Here is a 23436-nt window from a genome sequence, read left to right on the forward strand (position 1 = left end):
TGTCTCCCAGCACTGGTTGTGGTATGTTTGAACTGAGAGCAAATTTTTTGTCTTAAAGCTGATTAATTAAGTCTTAACTTTTTCAGCCCTTGAGCTATTATGGGTATTATCGTTTGCAAGGACAATCATTGGGGCACTGCATGGGGGGCATTCTGTGGCTGCTTTCACCTGGCAAGTGCAGCCTGCCTGCAGAGCACAACGCCCATCTCCCCAGTAGATGGGCTGCTGCTGCAGAGATCACATTCAGAGTACAAAATGTTTAAGGCTAATGGATGATTTCTTTGCCTCAGTGTTTATTCTGCTGCAGCCTTCTTGGACAAGGCAGGAACTTCTCGTAGAGGGAGCCTGGGGTCAGGCAGAGCATGAGAGGTGAGGAGGAAGCAGATGGAAAAACTCAGCTTTGCGTGGATGGGAAGTTAATATGACTTCACAGTCTTGCTGATCTGCTAATTTTGATCACGCATTCCCTCACTGCAGCCTCAGATCCAAACTTTTCTCTGCCACGTGGATTTTTCCTGCTGCCCTCTTTCCTCTGAGCGGTTTGTGTATCATTTCAAGGACTTGGGCAGCATCTTTCTCATGCTACTAACTGGGAGACAGGCTCAACGCCCTTACACAAGAAATGCTGGTGTGGATGCTGTGATGTTCCTCTGCTTTCTGCCTCTGTGTGTTCACATTACAGTCAGTTCTGCCAGCACTAACAGCCTATTCATCTCTCGAGTGTGACAGCAAGTACTGGGACTCCATACAGTGTGTGGGAATCCCCCTGCCTGCAGAAAAGCACCAATCCTTGCACTCAGGCTCACATGTGTTTCATGTTCAATGGGGGGTGGAGGTGGGGCAGAAGGGAGCTGTGTCTGGGTGTATTCTCCTGACCCGAATGCTGCTGGAGAAACCTGCAGCGATATTTATGTGGATTTCTTTTTTCTTGCTTGCTTTCTTTTTCTTTTTTCTTTTTCTTTCTTTTTTTTTTTCTTTTTCTTTTTTTTTTTTTTTGTCGTCTTGTTCCTCTCTCCTGATTTACTGCATTTGCTCACGTGGCTTTGGAAAGGGGGGTTCTGAAGGCGTTTTGCTTCCAAAAGGAAAAGGAGCTGGCAGGCATTCATATTTTACTTCTCAAGTTATGTAGGGTAAAGTCTCCCAGTGGGAAAAGGGGAGATATAAGAGAGCAGAGAGCTGGTGGTGATACTTGCCAGAAGGAAAACAGCAAAGAGGAGTGTGTGTAACTCTGGAGCTACATCCAGACCAAAGTGAGGTTTCAGAGGTATGTTTTCTGTCTGTTGTCGGGATATAATTTTCGCTGATTTTATACAATCTGAGATAAAATGCCTCATTGTGTGTAAAAAGTAGGAATGACCGTATTTTAGAAACAGTTTCTAAGCTATGAGTTGTTTGTGTGCAGGGAGGGATGCATCTTCATCAACGAAACGTTACCATTAATGTAGCTAAAACCAGGTTTGGTGTGGTCCCTCTATTAAGTCAGAGATATCAGGTTGTTTTTTCTTACCAGATCTGAGATTTAAGCTTCTGGCAGTTAATGTGAAGGGCTCAGGACGTCAGAAATAAGGGGCAACAGACCCTGCCCTGGATCTTCCTCTGTTTAAAACCTGTTTGATTATACAACATGGGTTTGTGATCCTGTACCTTGAATACCAGCACGCTGCAGAAATATATGTTAACATTTTCCTATTGAATTGTCATTATTGTGAGACAACACAATTAAAATTCAATTTTGTCAGTGCATTCAGTGGAGTGAATCGCATATTTCGCACTGAGCAAATGATAAAGGGTTGTATACCAAACTGTTAATACAGAAAATACTTTTGAAATGATCAGCTATCCTCTTTTAAATGAGACATCATTACTCAATTCTGTTGTCTTTACTTGGTCAAAATTTCTGCTGCTTTAAGGGCCCTTTGAGAATTCTTAAATGCCTGACTGGTTCCATTAGGACTTAATTAAAAAGGAATTGTCTTTTCATTTAGTAAAATGATATCTTTGAGTATGATTTCTTTATTAACTAAAATGTCTTTAAGTTTGAAAAATGCTGTGCTTGAAGCGCAGGAGCAAAGACTGATCTGTCAAGAGAATCTCCTATTTCAGATGCTTGATAGCTATGTTTTTCTTCACTGAAAACCAGTCCTAATCTTCCTAACTGAAGGGTAATTAATGCTGTTAAATCCACTGCCTGCATGGACCACATATTCGGGTGCCTACTGCTTGTATCTGCATGGAATATATTTCTTTTACCCTTCTAATTAAAAGTCTTTGTGGAAGCAAGAGATGTGGATTTGCTTTGATAAAGATTCTAACAGTAAGTGATGTTCTGCAAAGACCCCTCGGTGTCCTTGTATCCAGCCCTGTGAATTAAAAAAAAAAAAAAATTAAAAAAAAAAAAAAAAACTTGCTTTTTAATAGCTTTACTAAAAGGCTGCTTTCATGCCTATGAAATCCCAGGAGATCTTCAGGTGTGAACGACTTGATCCCTGCTGGCAAGTGCTGCCTTTCTACGTTATTTTAACTGTTCAGAGTGCTGGAAATAGAATGAAATCCAAGAAAACGATTGCAAGGAGCTTCAATACAGCCTTTTGTCTCAGAAGTTCCTGAAGTATCTGTAGTTCCTGAGTCAATCATCTTTCTGCTCCGCTGGCCACAGAAAGCACCATCTGTAGCAGCAGATAAAACCCAGCTGCTCGTTTTTCTGCCCAGCTAATTAAAAAGTGCCATGACCTCCCCAGTGCTAATTGCATCCTATTAGTGGGATTGAGGAAAGGAGTCCAGCAGGGTTGCCTGATATTTCAGCTCTCAGCTTCCCAACGTCATTTAAAGTGATTTTATTTTATTATGACTGTGTGATTCCAGAACTGAGATGGCTGCAGAGTGTCTCACACTCATTTTCTGATCTGCAGGTGAGCGATGTGATAGCAAAGTGCTGACAGCACATGAATTTCCTACAGAACCTCCCTTTCTGCCAGAACCAACATGCAGAGCAACTACTCCATGGTCATCACCACCAGGGAAACTCTCCAGATCTTCTATACAGCGCAGGCAAACTCATCGGCTGCGTTGCGCTCACCGCCTCCCTGCCCACTGACCTCTTCCAATTACCAGTTCTCATTAATTCCAGCATTCTTCTCTGTGGTTTTTGCTCTGGGTTTGGTTGGCAATAGCGTGGTGGTTGTGGTGCTCTGTCATCGCAGTAGCCCCAAAACAGTTGCTAATATCTACATTTTTAACTTGGCTATGGCAGATCTGCTGTGTCTCGCCACCCTTCCCTTCTGGGCTACGTATTATGCGCAGGGGTACAACTGGATCTTTGGATCTCTCATGTGCAAAATCTCCAGTTCTGTCCTGTGCCTGAACATGTTTGCAAGCATATTTTTCATTACATGCATGAGCGTGGACCGGTACCACGCAATTGTCCATCCTATTCGCTCCCAAAGAAGGACTCCGCATCAGGCGTATTTTATCGCATTGGTTGTGTGGGGCCTTGCCTGTTTGTCCTCCCTCCCAACTTTTTATTTCCGTGACACACACTACATTAAAAGCATGGAGGTGAAAGCATGCATTATGGCATTTCCTCATGAGAGTTACGCAGAGTGGTCTGTGGGAACAGCCTTCCTGAAAAACGCGCTTGGCTTCTTCATCCCCTTGACGGTGATCACCACGTGCTACGTCTGGATCAGGAGGCACTTGATAAAAGCACGGGAGTTTGGCAAAAACAAGCAGAAGAGGGACAAAGTCCTGAAGCTGGTGGCTGCTGTTGTTGTGGCCTTCTTAATTTGCTGGCTCCCATTCCACATTCTGACGTTTTTGGATGCCCTGGCTCATATGAACGTCATTGACAACTGTGATGTGACAGGAATCATCGACACAGCGCTGCCATTTGGCATCTGCATGGCTTTTGCCAACAGCTGCATCAACCCTTTGGTGTACTGCTTTATTGGGAACCAGTTCCAGGAGAAGCTCCATCGCTTGTTTAAGCGACAAGTTTATCAGTTCAACAGCCAACGAGAGAGCTCTTCTTTGAGGAAAGGGAGCTGCCTCCGAGACACTGAGATAGCAGTGGGCAGGGAGAGGGAGCCCGAGTCCTTGCTGTAGGCAATGACGTGGGGCTGTGTCAGTACAGCTTCTGCTGTGGGGACACTCCTCCCTCCTGTTCCTTTCAATTTGTGATCATTCAGTCATCACCTATTTGAAAGAGAGTCTTTTTCTCATCCATGAGGATCTGTTCTTCCTTCTTTTCTACAATGAGCACTCAAGTTTTATGCAGAGGGAAGATTCTGGCTAGGAACTCAATTGATGGCATTTTAAATACCAGCTTATACGTGACTGAGATCAAGCAAGTGCTTAGTGTAACACAGAATAAATACCAAAGAAACCTGGCACTGTAGCTATGACTGCATAGGTATTGAGTATCACATCCTGGCTAAACTGATTTTCTAAAAGAGATTCTAAGTTGAGAATGTGTAAATAAAGCAGTGATGATACTTTTGTACCTGTATATAGGAAAATATTAGACTTTTATTATATACATATATATAATTTTGAAAGTGTATTGTTAATGTACGTTAAACATATCAGATAAGCTTCCTGCTCCTGCCCAGTATCCTGAGAACACATGGAGACATGGATCTACAAATTGCCAGAGGCAGAGCATTCCTAGGGGAAAGTACTACCACATGCATGTTTTTATGACTTTCTCATAGCAGGTTGCAGGTTTACAGGACAGATGATCCTTAGCTCTGTTCCACTGTGATCATTTTTGATGGTAACAGCCTGGGAACTGAGCATGCCAAGTCCTGGCGCTACGTGCTTAAGTCCCACACACTGCTCAGCAGATTCAGGGAAAGGACATTCTGATTGGACTTTTGCATGTCAAATGTCAATCACTACTGTAATTTTTAGGTACTGTAAGCAAAAAAACTGTGACTCTATCTTAATACCCATAAACAAAACCACGGTGGGACTTCTGAGTCTTACCTTCATCTCCGTGCAAACATTTGTAAATAAGAGAAAGGGGAAAAAAGAAAGTATTTGGCAAATAGGGATTTTATTTTGAGGTCATGTAAGGTTATTTAAAATTTGCTTTTGTGAGATACTGATCCTAAGCACCAATCTAGATCCTTTTGAAAGGATCACGTTTGATAGGTTCATTATAAAAGAGGGATCTGATAGCACCGTGATCGCTTTCCAGCAGGCTGTTCCCAGACTGAATGACCCAGAGTGACCAAAAAATTGCTGGCTTCGGGGAAATCTGTCCAGCAAGTTACTTTTGAAGCTTGTTTAAGCACTTCTGGGTCCATATGTCAGAAATTAAATGTGCTGGCAGGGTAACCAAGATTCTGGCCTCTCTGAAATCCCAAAGCTGGTTGCTGCTTGGAAGCCATGGGAACGTGATGCAAGAGCCATCCATCACTGTTAGGGTGAGGGTCAATTTCTTCACCGGTGCCCATGAGAATGGGATTTTGTGAGGAAATCTGCCAGCCTCAAAGTGATGTGAGATGAGAAGGTTGTGTGGAACTGGGCAGAATGAACAGCTCCTTCCTGGTGGTTCCTGCCCTGGTGTGGTGTTCTGGTGATGGGGGGATGTGGTTGGAGAGTTGCTTGTCCCGGAAAGTGGAAGAGGCGCCGCTGAGTTTCCCCTGGAATGTTTTTGTTGAAAATGTTCCGACGAGTTAATAGCGTCTGGGGCGTCGGATATTTCTGGAAGGACAAATTGTTAATTGCTTAGCAGTGAGCAAAACAACCCAGTCACGTTACAGCAAAACAAATAATTATATAAAGAAAATTAGCAGGTGTTCAAAGTGTCCGGCTCAGAGAAGTAATAAGAGGTTATGGAGCCTTTTTACCTTTGCTGCTTTACAGATTAGGTCAGTAATGAGCACAGCTGTGCCACCGATTGCTAATCTCTGTAGTCACAAAACAAAAACTACAGGAGTTGACCCCAATGCTACCTATCTGCTACCACCAGGTTTAGTCTGTCAGTTTGGACCTGCTGAAAAAGAACGGCTTTTAACGAGGCTCATGCCTTCTGCTTTTGATGCACAAACCTTCACAGGTAGGAAAATATGAGAGGAATCTGAAGTCTGGCTGCGGTAGCGTTTATGCCTGCGAGGGGCTAGGAAAGCTTTCCGGATGAGAGAGCAGCAAAGCAGAATCTCCCATTGCTGCAGCCAGAGGGCAGAGATTAGCGAGCGCTTCCTGGGGCTGAGGCTTCATTGCTATCTGCTCGGGTGAAGTAATGGAAACAAGGGAAGTTAGGTGGGAGGTAAGGCTGAGAGGGGAGGAAAAATCACTTCTTTCAAAAAAAAAAAGCCTACCCAGAAGGTCACCTTCTGCAAGAATGACAGAGCAAGAGACCCTGCTAGCTTGGTAGTGACATTTCTGCTTGCCAGATATTCCGTGTGTCTCAAATAGGTCGTGAGTTTGAGCACCTTGGTAAAACAAACAGCCCAGAAAGTCTGTCTGCAGAGGAACCTGAGCTGGGAGCCAGGGAGGTGCTGTGTCAGAGTGCTGCTTTATTTTTAGAGCAAACTGAATATGGGTGAGATCTGTGACTTTCTTACGCTTGAGTTTCTCATGGGATTTTTCAGGCTTTTTTAAATGGAAAATGTGATTTTCCGTAGCTTCAGTGTGTTGTGTTCTTTTTTTTTTTTTTCATTTTCTTTTTCTTTTTTTAATTTTCTAACAAAGAATAGACAAAAATGTAAGTTTTTTTTTTCTTGCAAATTTAGAAGCTCTTGCTTTCCTTTTAAGTGAAGTTCCCTGATTCTTGTGAATAATTCCATGATGCTACAACCTTTCATTGTCAAAACCCAAATTCCCTCACATGCCCCAGTCCTGTACAAGTCTTGTGTTCCCATAGGGATTGCCAGAAAACAGCCAGGCAGTCCAAGGAGCTCTGTGGATGCTGGTGAGCCCCACTGATGCTGCTTTGCTGCCCTGGAATGATGCACACAATTTTTCCCAGGGAAATTCAAGAGCGTGCCTGGTTGCTCATTGTCTTACCTGCTCTGTGAGTGCAGTGAGATGAATTTCTGAGCAACAGTTGGAGTTCAGAGGGCTGTGCCTGCTCCGTTATCAGTGCTGAAGAAAGCCTGCTGCAAAGGGGTGAATGATGCTCTTCCAGATGGAAAAGTTAATGGGTTTGGAGTCAAAGCTGAGTGGCAGCAGGGTTTGTTTGATATGGGAATGTTCTGGAACAATTCTGGGCCTGTCAGTGTGTTCTTCCCCAGAGGTGGTTGGAAGGGATGGGTTTTCCTCAGGTTCATTTGATCTCTGTCATAGTTGTACATATAATCCTATTTGCAGCTTCCTTTTCTGGCCGCATGTGATTACCGTTAGCTTAAACGAATTGCAAAGAGCCTTGATCCAAACTGAGCATCCTGTGTGCATCTCTGAGTTGACTTTAATATGCAACTTCAAAACGTGAAGCGAGGAAAACCACTGGCATTTATTAGCACAAGCCAGTGCCGAGTGGTGAGCTAAATGCCTTGTTTATATAAGATATACAATAAGAAATGTTTGGTACAGCATGTTCTCCCTGAGAAGTCCATGCAGCTTGAGCATGCCCTGGAACACACTCAGCATATTTGTTCCTGTTCCTCAGGCCAGATTATGGGCAGGAATATCATCTTGCTGCCCCACGGCCGACTGCCACAGCTTGGCTGCTGTCTATGATGGGTCCCCTTCTCCTGCCTGTAGGGCACAGAGTTTGCTCAAGGGGCGAGCAAATTGCTGTGCTTCCCCACGAAAATGAGGGCTTTTGGATATCGTATGGGAGTTGTTTTGGCAGGAACACAGGAAAGATGCAACGTGGAGATGAGGTGGTCTGGCAGCCTTCTCTTGATGCTGGCAGGCTCACTGCTTGCTTTTCGACTCTGCTTCTCTCAGAGAAAAACGAGTGCTCTTGTTGAGATGGACTGTGCAGCCTGTCCTGGGGTGTGCTCTCCTCATGCCTCCTGTGGGTTTGCCTTACCTGTATGGTGCCTGTATGTGGAAGGAGCCCAGGGCTGCTCTGTTTAGCATCACAAGCCCTTTGCCCCAGATACAGTGGTTGACAGATTGCAGTGTTTACTGAGGTGCCTAACTGAGAAGCAATGCTCCCCCGTTTTGATAGGTTTCTCAAGAAACAAAATGAAAGAAGCAATAAATTCAAAAGAAGCAAGAGAAAACAGGGATTTGCTTATTGGGAAAGCACAGGTTTAGTGAGAGGAGGTTCAAGTGATGCCTAATCCTGTGGGATACCCAGCAAGCAGCCACAAGCTTGGGTGCATTTCCCTCAGCTAGCCAGGTGCTTGCAGACCTTCTCCCACACTATCATTTCCACAGCTGTGCTCTGCACCACTCTCCACCATTGGAGTGCCCTCACATGAAGCAGGGCTGGGTGTCGGTGGGCCCATGTGCAGAAGGAGGTGCATGTGTTGCTGGAGATAGCAATCACAGGAGCTGGGAGCTGTACCTCTTCTACAGTGGGAGCCCAGAAGCACCTCCCCACAGTACTTGTGTCCTCTGTAACCCACAGGATTTCCATCCATCCACCCATCCATCCATCCACCCATCCACCCATCCATCCACCCATCCATCCATCCATCCATCCATCCATCCATCCATCCATCCATCCATCCATCCATCACTCCCCATGCCCAGGCTGTAATCCTGCCAGCTTCAAGTGTCAGCCCTAATGTCTGTAGATGGTGGTGTAACTTCTCTCAGCTTCCAAAAACAGACTTTTTTTGCCTTGCTGTCTATCTGCCCCTAGCAGTAAGCCGAGGCGAGAAACCAAAGGGAGACTTACATGGGTGATATAACTGCAGTCCTTGCTGAAATGTTCCTGGGCCCTGGTCTGGAAAGGGAGTGAGCCAGCCCTGCTTGCTGCCTCGCTCAGATGTTCGCTTTCCATTTCCTCTGCAGCTGAGAGAGAATCTGAATTTGATACTATAAGCTCCAGACAGAACACTTTTAATCCCAAAAACATTTCACAGGGATAAACCAGAGTGATACAGAAGAGGATGTGAGTTGTAACACTGATTTTCCTGCTGTGAGATAGATCTGAGCCTACACCTTCACCCCTCTGACAGCCAATAGCTCTTCTGTTTGAGCAAACATAGGTATGCAAAGCTCCACTGTATTCCCTACAGACAAGATCCAGTGTGAGTTTTGGTTCCAAAATGCGTGAGTTGAAATGTTGTATTGTTTTTGCAGCGAAAAAGAAAGTCAGTAACAATATCCAACTCAATGTGCTGCAGTGGTGCAAATGTGACATATCCCATGCCATGCCCTCCCCCTAAGCTCTGTGCTTTGCCAGCAGATGCATGCAGATGCATGCAGTCAGCCGGCAGCTGAGGTTGGATGTTGGGAGCCACCGGCCACAGCCATCTCTGCCCCACAGTGCCCTGCTTGGCATGGTGCAGTGCCATACACAACACACAGCAGCCTTCAGAAATGACAGAAAACCATCTGCATTAAGCATTAGGACAGTGTCCAAACATGCAGTCCTTTCGCAATGACAGGAAAGTGAAAATGATGAATACAAACTGCGCGAGGCGTGCAGCTGTGTCATGGCAGAGTAGGAAAGATGGAGTAGCTACCACTATCTCTTGAGAAAGCAAAGCGCTTCATACGTTGCACAAAAGCAGCTTAAACTCTGTTTCTTGTCAAGTCTTTGATGAGGTGATGGTTATATGACACGTTACTGTTCAGGGTCTTGCAGAACCTGGTAGGTGTTCTTTGCAGGTGCTAAGCAGCATCACTCTGCACTGCTTCAACTGCTATGGTGAGTAATGTTAGGAATTTTACACGTTAGGAAATAGATCTCAAGACCCTGATGCTGCTAACATCTGACCTTGCAAACCCCTTCAATGTCTGCAAGAGATTCCTTCCAAAGTAAGGGCAGCAGAATTTGGTTATCTACACAAATCCCTACTGTGGTGAACTCGGGGATTTTAGAGCATCCTGGATCCCTTTGTAACATAGCATGCTAGATGTCCTTGTTTCACTGCGTCAGTAATCTTCCTTTAGATGAGCATGTTGTGCAGAATTTGTTCAAGCTTCTGTGGAAGAGGATTCCACCGTGTGCTATTCAGTATGAAGTAAACGTGTTTGACAAAAGTCTAGATGGAAATGTACTTTCAGACCCAGATATATTTCATGATATAATCAACATATCAAATAAGAGAAAGATTGGTTTTTCCTTCAAATGTGTGGTAACAGACTGTTGTCTGGCAAAGAAATTATACAACTTAAGGGAGTTGTTTTCAAGGACAAATCTGGAAAAAAGTTTGGAGAGTATGATACTAAATGTACTATATTAACCGGGGGAAGTCCCATGGACATCACTGGCTCTCAGCCCAGGATTTGGCAGTGATTTCATTTTGATCCTCTTCCCCTAAAGGACTGCAGAGAGATCTTTCTTTCATCCCGGAGATGAAATTACCCGGAAAAGTCAGGAATGTTTATTCCTTCAGCTCAAAGTCCAGATTGGATCTGAACTGCAATAAGACTACCTGATGTAGGGGCTCTTCTGCTGAGGTTTTCTTTGCAGGCAGCTCTCTCCAGGAATTGGAATACTGGAAAGATGGGAATGTTCTTAACGTCAGGCTTGTCTATAGCTGTAAGAGTATCCAGAGCAGACTTCATGCTGAAGGCAGGAGCAGATTTTATCCGTGGTAGATCACATTGTTACTGACTGCTAACGCAACGTTTGGGTTAAGCAAGACTCTCCTCAGGCATACCATCAAAAACAAAGCAAAACAAAACAAAATTCTGCCATTTGAAAAGAAGTCAGAGGTTCATGTGGAACGAACAGGGTGGATTCAGCACGAGGGCAGGTTGAATGCCTCTGAATAATTGCTGGGGAATGTATGCGGGTTTTCCTTGGGTCGCAGAGCAGGCGACAGCACTGAGAACATGTCCTGGTGCACGGGGACACAGACAGCACATGGCCCGGTGAGCCACACTGATGCAGTTGGAGGCACATGAAGAATGGTTGTTCTCAGAGCTCCCCCCCCTGCTGTGGATCCTGCCATAAATCTTTGCTGTGTTGGTGTTGCTACCTGTGCTTGTCTCACAATCCTTGCCATAGCCGTGACTGCAGGGATGTGTGTTTGAGCAGCTTGAAAGGTAACAGCAAATCCAGTCACTTCTAGCACTGTGTTTGAACAGTTCATAAAGACGTAGTGCAGTGCTGACAGCATCTACAGGAGCTTTTCTCTGTCCTGCGAACAAGTTCAACTCATTTCTACTGACAGAGGAAGCTGCTGTTCAGCCACTCCATGGCAAAGCATGCTTTATTTCCTCATGTAATCTCACATCACAGCACATACTGCTCCAAAGACTGAACGTGCTTGCAGGCATTTGTTTAGCACAAAGTTCATTCTGCAAAAGCACGGTGCTTTTGCAAGGAAGCTATTGTACTTTCAAGTGGTTGGGAAATACTGAAGGGCAAATTAAGAAGCCTTGTCCTGAAGCCATTTTGCCAGATTGCTCTCTTGCTGTAGGCAATGCCTTATTTCCTCATTAGCCTCTTCAAGAAAGCTGAATGCTTCCATAAAACTATTACGTGCTGGTCTCTGTTAGAAGCTTCAATCCTATTAGGATTTTACTATCCATGTGAGTCTTTAAATGCTCCGTGATTTAGCACAGTTCTCTGCTTTTTCAGTGGGCAGAAAAAGGGTATGATTGCAGTGCAGGATCTTGGTTCAGAGAGGTGAGGCTCTGATGGTGCTTTTGGAAATTCCTTGGGAAAGCCTAAGCAGGGTCAAGAAGAGCAACAATTCTACCTTCAGATCCTTTCTGTATGTTCTTATATCTGAGTCGGATGAAGAGATATTCTATGTTTTTCAGGGGTAAGATACTACATGTATCTCCCAGGAGGTTGCTGTGTGGATGAGGCATTGTTCAAAGCTTAGGCTGTTAGCCAGGATACTCTGTTCCGTACTCTGATTTACAGTGAATGCATTCCAGTTGGGAAACAATGGGCTATTTTACAGTAATGATCTTAAATCTTAGCTGAACAAAGTTCTATCAGTTTCCTTTTTTTCTCCTTAAGTCTGTAGGTCGTATAAAGACATATCAGACCTTCTCTAAAAGAAGAAAAAGGCCATCTAATGCTTAATTACAGCAGTGGAAAAACATTTTCTTGAAAAGTATGAAATAAAGACAGTATACTAATAATATTAATTATTTTTATTAAAAGGAGAGAGTTGGACATGGAAATTCAGGTTGCAGCAGGCTGTGCTTTAAAGCATTCACCATCTCTATTTCAGGTGTGGATCAACTGCTTGTCATTTTGTCTGATTTGGCAGTGTTTAAGTTACTGACAGTTTGCTGTGGCACTCAGAGAAAAACCAGTTCTACTCTACCTGGTAACTTCACTGACGTATTTGTGAAAGCTCCACCACCCCATAGAACCACATCAAAGCTGAGAGAGAGGTGAAGTGTGGTTGAACAAAAATGTTCAGAAAAAGGTAATTGCTGGCACCAGACCACCTGTATGGAGCTGCAGAAATCCCCGTGTGTTATTCTCATCAGTGAGCAGAGCAGGATCCGTGGCTTCCTTTATTTTCAGCAGTGAGAAAGGATCCCCAGCAGTTTGTTTCATGGGCCCTTTTCTCTCTGTATTGGCCTATAAGGGAGCCTCAAGCTACTGGAATGGTTGGAGGAGGGTCTGAATTTATGGGTTTTTCCACTTCGTGTTTCTTTGTTGTCTTCTGGAGATAATTTGGTTTTCACACACTGTCTGCACAAGGAAATTGGACTCCTAGCTGGCTGTGCAGAATCTCACTTGGATGAGAAATGACACGAGTGGTTCCCTAAAGCACGTGTCAAGCATCTCTGTTAAATATTGACTTTGTGCTTTAGGTGTCTGGCTGGTCTTTCAGTGGTACCCTTCCTTTCAAAGGCATCTGCTGTACAATAGGTGCAGTATAGTCTCAATACAATCACCTTGTCCATTTAATTGTGTTCAAGCAGTATCCTGAAAACACTTTCTTACTGCAGACATTCACTATGTCCATCAGGGCTTTGTTCTATCAGTGTGTGCAAGCGCAGGGGATGCTAGCCCTGCACTAAACAAGTCATCAAGTGTTGCCCATATTGCAGTCCCAGTGGTTTGTAATGACAGTAGGGTCAATTTTATTTCTTGCCTACCTAAAATAGCCTCCTGAAAAAATTTCTACATAGAAATGAAGTGAAAAGAAGACAAGATAAGATTCCACCTAAGATTATACGTTGCTAAAGAGCAACACAGAGGTCATCAAAAGCTCTCATGAAATATTTCAGGTGCGTACTTTATTCTTTGCTGGTGATGATCTATCCGACAGAAAATGTTCTTTTTTCATTAACTTTATGGGCAGCAGTGGGATGGATCTCCGTGGCTTTTTCCATAGCACGGCATAAGATGAGTGCACTATAACCAGAGTGTCAGAGCAGAGTGTTTGGCTGTGTCCATTGCAATGAGCAGTGCTCCTCTGGCCATCTTCCAGGAAGCGATGCTGAGCTAAATAAGTTGTGTTTTCAATATGTACAGTCACCCAGAGCAAATTTGCTGGGCCTTTCTGGTATAAATTTAACCTTCTTCTATCTGAAACAAAATAATTCCTTCAATAAATAAATACCACCAGGCAGATTAATCAGCAGCAACCTTTCCTTTCTTGCAGCTTGCAGTGTCCTCCAGTGTTCTCTGTCTTGTGCAATCGAGGAAATGTTCTTAAACCATTCACATGCAAGAACTGAAGAAATGCCCCAGAGCTTTTCTGATAAACTTCAGAATTCCGATAGTATTAATGTCTTAACTTTCCAAACTTGAAGAAATAATATAGATAAAATTACACACAGAAGAAGCACACACGGACAAAAATGCTGCATTTCAGCCAAGAGGGAACATTCCTTTGTGAGGTTATTTTTAACAAGATGCCATTAGATTTCTTTTTTTTTATAGCAACCTCCAACAAAGGCTAAAGTTAATATTGAGAAACATGATGCTGCCCACCAGCCACATTCACTCCAATAATTCCTGATGAAAGACAAAAGCACCCAAACTTTGCTTTGCTTTCCCATTCCCACCCTTGCTTTTCTGCAAGCCCACTGAAGCCAGCTTTTAGAAGCTCCAAAGTCAGCATTTCAGAGCTGAACTTGACTGTCCTTGCCTCAAGCAGGGTTAGAGCCAGTCACCCTTGTTAGCAATTATCTCATCAGTTCTACTTTTTTGTTGTTTTTTTACTTATAGAAACTTACATTTTTATCTTCCAAATCTCTGGCCATCTCTACTTTGGCATCTTTCTATCTGGCTTACAGCTCTCACAGTGCTTTAGAACTGCATTCCAGAGCTGAAGGTAGATTTTGTGTCTGATTTACCCACTCTTGCCTCCTGCACATGGCTACTTTCCTACCCCCAATATTCTTTGGTTTCAGTAGAACAAGTCAGGATTTGCTTTTTGTTTTTCTCCTGATAGAATACATGTTTTGCTGTTGATTTTGATCTTGTAACATAGCACGGTACAAATGGCAGAACGGAAGACCTGGTTCTTAACCTTGCAATTGTTCCAAATGTGTTAACATTGTCTTCCTTTCCATAAATCCATTACACAAACAAGCAGAGCGGTGCTGGGAGGCTCCTAGCATATGTAACAATTAGAGAGCTCTACACAGGAATCCCCTCTTGTACTCCATTAAATAAACAAACCCATCACCTAATTTGGCTGTCAGTTTGCTGCCTACGTTACAAAGTGGGAAGCTACAGCTTTTTTTTCCCTTCAGCTCCTTCTTTCCTTTAGCTGCTTCCAATTGTCTTTCTCCATTAATTTTTATCTCTTTCCAGTGTAGGAAAACTAGCGGAGTTTGTCCAAGATTTTGCATCCTGTAGCTCTGTAAGAGTCAGCTCCTTTTTCACAACAGCCTGAACTTGTGTGAGTCACAGAAAGCAATTATTTGCGTAGGTGTAACTTGGGTGTAATTCTCCCCTGGATCTCTGTAGAGATTGCAGAGAGAAAACTACCCCCAAATACAATGTCATGAAAAATCTGCCGTGTACTTCCTGAAGAACTGGTCAGGTGTTGCTTTAGTGTGATCCTCTAACATTTTTGCTGCAGGGCTTAATCCTCTGAACAGGCATTTTTCTAATTCTCAGCAGTGTCCTCGGAGACACCAATGACAGTGTTTCCTTTTCTTTCTCCCACCAGGAGGCACGTTGGGCTTTTTACTGTCACTTGTTTTGATGATGGGAAGGAAACTGCTGCTGGGAGCACCCGGGAAGGGTGTGGGGTGAAAGGTTGCTGTTGTATTTACCTTCGGATGGAGGGAGGGAGGGAAAGGGACTGCTCAGTATTTGTTTTTGATCTGGCAGCTAACAGGTTCCTGGTATGATTCCAGCTCTTTGGAAGTGTTGTCTCATGCAGTCGGACTCTCCCTGTTGGGCAACAGTTTTGTTGCTCCTCGGGAGCTTAACTGTCTTGGAACGGTGCAGCTGAAGCGCAGAGTAACAACAGGGCAAGGGACTACAGAGCTGGCTCCTGTCTTGGGCCATTGAGTGGCAAGGTCTAATTGGAGCAGCTGGGAAGGGTTGGCACTGAGCTGGCCGTGCCTGGCTGCTTCAGTGTGCTTGGAGGTCTCCAGCTAACCAGAGCTGTGCTCAGCAGCCTCAGTGCTGAGAAAGCCCACTCTGTTCTGTCTGAGCATGGTAGCTGGACCAGAGCCAGATGAGTGGGAACGTCCTTCCCAACGACAGCTATGTGCAAGTCAACTAAAGGTCCCAGCACTGCTTATCAGCTGAGGATTGTGAGGGAAGAAGCCTTTTAGGAGAGGTCTTTCCTATGCAGGAGGAAAGTTGTCCGTGTTCTCTTTACACGATGGTGGGTAGGTTGCTGTGCCAGTCTCAGTGCACACTGTGCCCAAGTGTCCCACAGTCAGACACAGTGATACCAGATGCAGAGCACGTGGGTTCCTGCTGGTGGAGGCTGACTGTGGGGATTGAACATTCCTGAAGTGCAGTACCAAGAGAGGATGGATGTGGTAGGATAGGGAATTGGGAGGAAGGAGGAGATCTTAATGACACCTTTACTTTCTGCTTCAGCAGAAACGCCTTTATCTTGAAGTGAAATCCTCTTTCCTCCACCCTTTCAGTGAGGTCATTCAGTGAGGAATGTGCTTATGAGTTTTGGGAGAGAGAAAAACACCCCCTCCCACACCTTCAGAGCCTACGCTGCCCTAAGACTTAATAGCATGTTACCTGCTGGTATCATGGTAATTTTATGAGAGGTTAAACACTATCATCTGTTAGCAGCAGCCCTCCCCACACCAGTCTGGGTCTGCTATCAGCTCCTGAGAGGCTGCCAGAAGTCCAACTTCAGTGTCTGGAAGGACTGCAGAGATGGACATTCCCCTTGTACGTGGTCCTGCCCATTCTACCTCTGGTGCGATCCTCGAGCAAGTATTGGGGAGCAAGCTGGCATACAATCATGCTTTGCTTTCTGATAACATTTTACTAAAGCATCCTGGATCTGATCAGGTCTAGGACTCCCAGTCTGAGGTTGGAAATAACAAATTTCAGGCAGATTTGCTGGTGAGTGAGGAGAAGGAGGTTGAGACCTGCATTTTAAATGGTTGAACAATGGGGAAGCATCTGCCTTTTCACCCCACTGCATTCAGATGGAGCACGGGCTCTGGGCTCTGCTTGTGTTTAGGCTCACCACTTACTGGGACTGAAAACTGCATATACTTATGCAGCTTTTTAGGATAATCACACATAACTTTTAACACTGTACCTGTCCTACTGAAGAATCAGACAGGTTCAAGGTCTGGAATTGTTCTGCACTGCAGAATGCTATGCAGTGATAACCTTAGGTGAGATACGTAACACATACTGTCCTCCCTGTTTTATATAAGAGGAAACAGAAAGATGAAATTGCCCTCTCAAGCTGAGTGTCTGCATTCCTGGCATGTCCCAGCCTCCTACATCCTCACTGGCAGCTGTGGGTGCAGAATGAAGACAGAAATTGGGCAGCAGTTTCAGACTCAAATGGATGTTCTTTGTTTCAATCTTGATGCTCTGTCAAGCAAGCCATATGTTTTCAGTTTAAAAATTTGTAAGAATTGTATAAGCCATGAGAAATATGAAACCGTGCCAGCAATTCCATTTATCTCACCTGATTTTGCAATAACAGTCACAATAAAATTGTCCGTTTAGAAATTTTGAGATGTTGTGAGTTCTTTTCTTTGGAATCATGAAGAGCTGAAAGTTTGCTATTAAACAACTTTCTGGTAGGCTTCACATCTAAAGATCAAAACAACCTTCTTCTTCTTCTTCTTTACTGAATCAAGCATTTCATGGCTTTTTAAATGTAATTTTTATAGGAACGTAGAACTTGGGACACTTTTTAATGAGTAGAGCTATAGCTTTTAGCAATGTGGTGGATAAGAAGATAAAAATGACAAGTAAGACATCTAGTTCAGATGAATTTCATTTGGCAACTACCAGTTATTGTTAGAGTTTCTGAACTCAGCCTTAAAACTGCTGTGGACAAGCATTACGGAGATGCCTGCACCCCTCACCATAAGGGCAGGTGATGAGTTCCTCCAGTTCACTCTCTACAGCATTTGTCTTTGGCAATTGCCTTGGATTCAGCCATATGCCTTGAGGGCAAGAGCAACTGTTCCAGTATTCCCTGTGGGAATGCTCAGTCTTTTCTGGAGTGATGAAATCCTGATCCTGCAGTGCCAGTTCTGTTGGCAGTGCCTTGATGTGTTCTTTGTTTGCTGTTCCGTGGCCCTTAAATGATTTCTGTTCATTCAGGTCAGACTGTTGCTACACTGGGGGATTCCAGTTTGTAACAGAATGAATAACTCTGATCTGACTATATTTATTCTGGTCTTTTCCTCATTTCTTTCCTGGAAATGGTCACCTTGCTCTCTCCTTGCCTTTGGTAATCGTTCTGTAATCATACATGACCTTTAGAAGTGTTTCCTTGCCAAAAGCCTAATCAAAAACCTCCATACAGTAACAATTTATTTTGTCATTAGTGTTTTAAACAGCCTGTGATGATTGCCTGCTGTTTGGTTTTAACACATCAGTGTGCATTGCTTCATGCAAAATTACTAATCAAATGTGATTCCTTACCAGAAGGAGTATCAATCACTACAGATGGAAGAGAAGTCAAGATCATAGAATCACAGACTGGCTTGGGTTGGAAGGGACCTCAAAGGCAGTTCCAACCTCATGCCATGGGTAGGTTCCAACCACTACTCAGGGCTCAGGCTGCCTAGGGCCCCATCCAACCTGGCCTTGGGCACCAGCAGGGACAGAACATCCACAGTTCCTCTGGCTAACCTCTTCCGGAGCCTCACCACCCTCCAAGTAAAGAATTTCCTCCTTACCTCCAATCTAAACCTCCTGTCTTTCAGCTTTAAACAGTTCTCTCTTGTTCTACATCATCAGACCATGAAAAGGTTGGTCTCCTTCCTGTTTATAAGCTCCCTTTAAGTATTGGAACGCTGCAATGAGGTCTCCCTGGAGCCTTCCCTTCTCCAAGCTGAACATCCCCATCTCCCTCAGCCTTTCTTGAGCTTAATGACTAACTAAACTTGACAGCAACGAAAGCTTCCTGAAGAAGAATACTGTAGCAGCTTGTCTAAGACACTTCTTTTTGTTTACACAATCTGCTCTCAGCAATGTGTGTGATATCATATCATTTTTATGGTACAACTGATAAACTCTCTGATTACGCTGCACTGGCTTAAGCTCACCTAAGGTTCATTTCATGTTTTCACTGCTATGCACCTACAGAAGGAAATCAACATCAGGAACAGAAACATAAGTAAAGAGCAAATAATTAAAGTGTAATTGATGTTGATACATTTAATAAGACAAGATTGAAACTCATGCCAACCTTGACCTGGATGCCACAGCGATGTAACAAAATAGAGCACAAGAATGGGCACCACTCCCACGTAGGCAGACACCAAACACTGCTAGGTGTTCCTACAGCCTCTTTGTATGTCTGTGCTGAATCTACTCCTGCTGTCCACACTTTTTTTGGAGCACAAACATGAAAAGATTTTTTTTTTACTTACAAGAATGCATTTTGTTTCACAAATTGGAGCGGTGTCAGAGAAGGGAGGCATCTTTAAAACGTCACACAGTGAGCATCCCTTAAAATGTAAAATGCCAAGTCTTCATATCTTTAGATTATTACTGGGTTGTAATTCTTGTGAAAGCAAGATTTCTTCTGGGAAGTCCAGGGTACCATTCTTGTTGGAATGGAAAGGAGAACTTCCCCCATCCTTGGGCACCAGGACTGTCTCTACACATCTGATGTGTGGGCTGAGTGCCTTTGGTCACCTATCCAATACCAATCAAATAACAATAAAAAAAAAAGATTGTGAGACCTTAAAAAACCCAGCAGGCATAAAACTGAGGATGGTCTGGAGATACCTGAGATGTTTGTGGAATTAGAGATGTTTGGCTTGCAGAGAGAGGTTTGGAGTTACCTACATAGATATAAGTCCTGTAATAAGCCACAGAAATTAGAGGCAAGCACAGGGTCAGGGAATAGCACAGGGTCAGGATGGGGGAAGGTGATGGCCCAGGGAAGAAGGTATTGCAAAGGAGGGTTCAGTGTATACTTTTCCCCAGGTATTGCATGTTTGATGTATCTGAAAGTGTAATAAATGAGCCATCCAAGCAAGGGGAGTGCAGCTTAGATCAGCTTGGATCTCTCTTCTCAGCACAGATATCTGACACCTAACTTTATTCTGATTTGGATAGTTTGAGAGATGATGATTCAGAGGTTCTTGTTCCTGGGTTAGGCATCAACCTGCCAACTTTTTTCCTTCCAAGGATCTTAGTCATGGCTGTGTGCTCTGCCACACAGTGGAGCAGTGACTCACAATCCTTCACTCCAGTTGTGACCATGCTGTTGTTGGGCTTTTTAAGCCAGCATGGTGAGTGCTTTCCATATACATGTTTCTGTTATCAGTGCAAATAAGGTGTCTGCAGGATTGGTGGTGACTGCTCCATAGCTAAGATATGAAGAATGTTGTGCTGAATATTACACTTCCTCTATCAGGTGCCAACTTCTCAGTGCTCTGGAAGCAGCTGCTGTCCAGTTCAGCTCCTCAGCACTTGCTGCCAAGCAGCAAAGTCCTGGGAGATTGTAAATAAGAAATGATAGCATCGGTTATATCCGTATTCCAGTCTCACAGTGTGCCTCCCAGGGCCGCTTGTGTTCTGTGGTGTTTGGCCCTTGACCCTTTGATACACAGCAGTAGTTAAGCTAAATTGTAGGTCAGCAACTTATAGAAAGAAACAAATGTTAATTGTGTTAAATATTAGGAGCAAGCCAGGCCACAGCAAAGACGGTGAGAGAAGAAGAAGAAAATGACAGCGAGAAATGGTCGAACCCTTCAAGAAAGAACACTGCAGGTTTGAGGGCAGTGCTGGGCAGGATGGGGGATAGAAGGAGAGAGTGCAAGGAATCGTTTATTTGCAGCTCTGGGACAGATTTCTTGTGTAAATCAACATATTATCTTCCTCTCATCTGGAGAGAAGGAGGCTACAAGGAGGAAAGACCTAAACAATATGTGAAGTCACCAGAATATCAAACTATGGGTGTGTGGTTTCCATAATCCTTTTCTAATTGGGGGAAAGTTAAGGAATTTGATAATTAATCAAGTGATATCTTGAATCTTCATAAAGTACCATTTGGAATAAAAAACAACTGCTGTTTCTCCCAGCATGTGTCAGTTGTCTCTGGAGGCATTTTACTTTGGGCAATTGGGGGTTATTAAAGGGAAGTTGGAAGGGGAGAGCTGTGAGAAGATAATCCAGTTGTTAAAAGTACCTATAGTGTTGTTGAATTTTTATTTATATTACTGCAATAACTTCCAGATTCTCCTGAGCAGCATCTAAACGGAAAAGTGATTGGATTTGAGTTATGCTTCCAGACCAGGAGCGCTGGTACGTATTTTCTGTTATTCAATGTTGAATCTAATTCCCAGCACTGTAATCTCGATTTGATCCAATTTTAGCTTTTATTTTTATTTATTTTATTTTGCCTTTCTCCGAAGAAAAAAATGCAGCAAACACTGAATATAACTGAACTGTAGAGAATTAGGTCGTAGACATGAGTTCTAGTGATAAATACACACAGAATATTCTGTAAGTGTTGGACACGTCCACCTTTGTCACTAGAGCTATGGCCCAGCCCTGGTGGAGGCAGAAAGGGGCTGGCAGTGATAAATCCAAAGTCACTGTGAAAGAGTGGGCATTTAGGGTTTATCTCACAGCTTGGGCTGGTTTCCCTTGGAGGGTTCCTCTGTGAAGATGGACACATTCCTAGCCCTGGCTTTGACTCCTTTTGTGTGCAGAATGGGGAGAAATCCAAGAAATCCAATTTTAAGAGTGTTTTGGAGGGGACTGTGAGGCAAGCTGACATTTGTCCCCATGTAGGTACAGTTCTGGAGCTGCCATTCGTGACCAAAACTGGGATGGAGCCAGTCCTGCTGCATCCCACCTGTGGTTTTACTGGAACGTGTTGGCCCCCGGGAGCAGAGTCATGCACTAAGAACTCACAACCAGCAGCAGCACACTTCTCATGGCCCAGTCTGGGGATTTCCTCTCATTGCAGTGTCAAACTCAATCCTGTTCTCAGATTTTTGCTTCAAAGGCTGAGTCAGTTCTCGTGCTGAGTGGGTGTTTTACAAGGCTCTGTTGACATGATAGCCAGACCTTTGTGGTGTGATTATTTACTGACTTTCTTGAGCTTTTCACGAGTTGGCCTTTATTCTGTGACCTCTGCAGGTGGAACTACATGCTAATCCACTTACGCTCTCTCTTGCTCTCAAGTGTGTGGGAAGAGAGGCTCTGATAAGTCCTTGAATAAACTCTCTTTGGTTAAAACAGAGAAGGAAAGGTTATCTTGGGTTATATTTGTGTCTAAACTCAAGCCTCTTGTATGTAAATAAATCAACTTCTTCAATGGAAGTAACTTGAAGGAAAGTTTTGTTGTTTTTTTTTTTTTAAACCCTTACACCTTTGAAAGAAGTCAACCAGGAAACAAAAATGTGGCCCAACAATGAGTAGTATCTGGGAGTTGCCTCTTTACACAGCTCAGTGTCAGCTTCAGAGCCTCCCACATTTCCACCTGTCTTGGCCCCATGGCCAGCCTGGGAGCAGGGAAAAACAACGTGGGGATGCAGTGGGAAGGTGCTGGCAGTGTAGTTTGACAAAGATTTAAAAGGAGCAGTATTTCCTTTCTCGTCTCATCTAAGCCACAGGAAGCATACAGGTACAAAAATGTTAAAGTTTTAGAGATTTTTAAAAGGAAAAACAATGAAATAGGACTGACAGAGATGCCAAAATGGCAGAAAATAAAATGCTGAGAATAGGAAATCTGTGATGTTTTCTCATTTTGAACAAAGACAAGAACTAATTCAACATACTGTCTGACAAAATCTGAGTATGTCTTAGCTTAGGTCAGAACTGCTATCTGGCTTCTGTCTTCCTTCAAAAAAGTGAGAGGGAAAATAATTATTTTTAAAAAAGATTTCCTTTGTTGAATGAGAATTAATCCCTGGTTTTATCCAAGTGTTTTGTCACAAAAAGAACCAAAAGGGTACAGGAATAACAAAAGATAGAGAAATAAGCATTTTGCTGTGGTTTGCTCCCAGTGATTTTTAGGCTGTAATGGCATTTTATCCAGACACTGATTTTCATTTGCAGACCCATTTGAATGTATACATGAGAATTCTCATATCAGAAGGCTGCTGTTTAATAACCAGCCTACTTCTCAAAGAGAGAGGGAGAAGAGCAAAAAGCCACCACTGCCAGCAGTCCCCACGTGCCCATGTGGTGTCCCTCTCCTGGGGAGGGCACCCTTGGACCCCCTTGGGGATGCCCAGGAAAGAGAGCTCCAATCATCACTGAAGTCTGAAAACTTGGCTTGGGAGGAAGGCTGGCCCCATTGCCAGGACAACCAGTCCTATGGATTTCAGTGCTGTTCAAGCAGCTTGGTTTCTTCAGCAACTGCAAAGACAAGTAATCCCTCTACAGAAAATAAATGTCAGAGGGCAGGCAGTGGCAGGGCACTGAGGAGTCACCCGCAGCTCCTGGCAGCCGTAGCACACCTTGAGGACATTTCTCTCACCCAGCCACAGGCACCCAGCTGCTCCTCTTGTCTGGGGGTGACCACAGCAGCACACGCAGATGTAAGGCTTGTGCCAGCCCTGGCTGGGAGGGACTGAGCCAGAATAAGAGGCTATCACTGTGTAAGCACTGAGTTTCCCTGGGTGCAGGCTGACAGAACATCTGCCCTGATGCATTGCTGAGAAGGGAGCCTGGCAAATCTGGAGAGGAGAGGAGAGGAGAGGAGAGGAGAGGAGAGGAGAGGAGAGGAGAGGAGAGGAGAGGAGAGGAGAGGAGAGGAGAGGAGAGGAGAGGAG

General features: G+C 44.1%; 1 protein-coding gene across 2 annotated transcripts; it reads left to right on the forward strand.

Annotated features, from left to right (window-relative positions):
• Nucleotides 1-471: 471 nt before the first annotated feature.
• On the forward strand, nt 472-21994 carry AGTR2 (angiotensin II receptor type 2). 2 transcript variants are annotated; one of them, XM_085230654.1, is made up of 4 exons: nt 472-1264; nt 2910-20419; nt 20885-20953; nt 21446-21994. In XM_085230654.1, the coding sequence occupies exon 2, from the start codon at nt 2983-2985 to the stop codon at nt 4099-4101; it is 1119 nt and encodes a 372-aa protein (XP_085086780.1). In that variant the 5' UTR covers nt 472-1264; nt 2910-2982; the 3' UTR covers nt 4102-20419; nt 20885-20953; nt 21446-21994. The 2 variants fall into 2 exon arrangements, with proteins under 2 accessions (XP_085086780.1, XP_010713267.1); XM_010714965.4 differs by having other exon boundaries at nt 2910-6061.
• The last annotated feature ends 1442 nt before the right edge of the window (nt 21995-23436 follow it).

The sequence above is a fragment of the Meleagris gallopavo genome, chromosome 9 (genome assembly GCF_905368555.1).
Source record: "Meleagris gallopavo chromosome 9, MGAL_WU_HG_1.1, whole genome shotgun sequence".
Taxonomy (NCBI): Eukaryota; Metazoa; Chordata; class Aves; order Galliformes; family Phasianidae; genus Meleagris; species Meleagris gallopavo.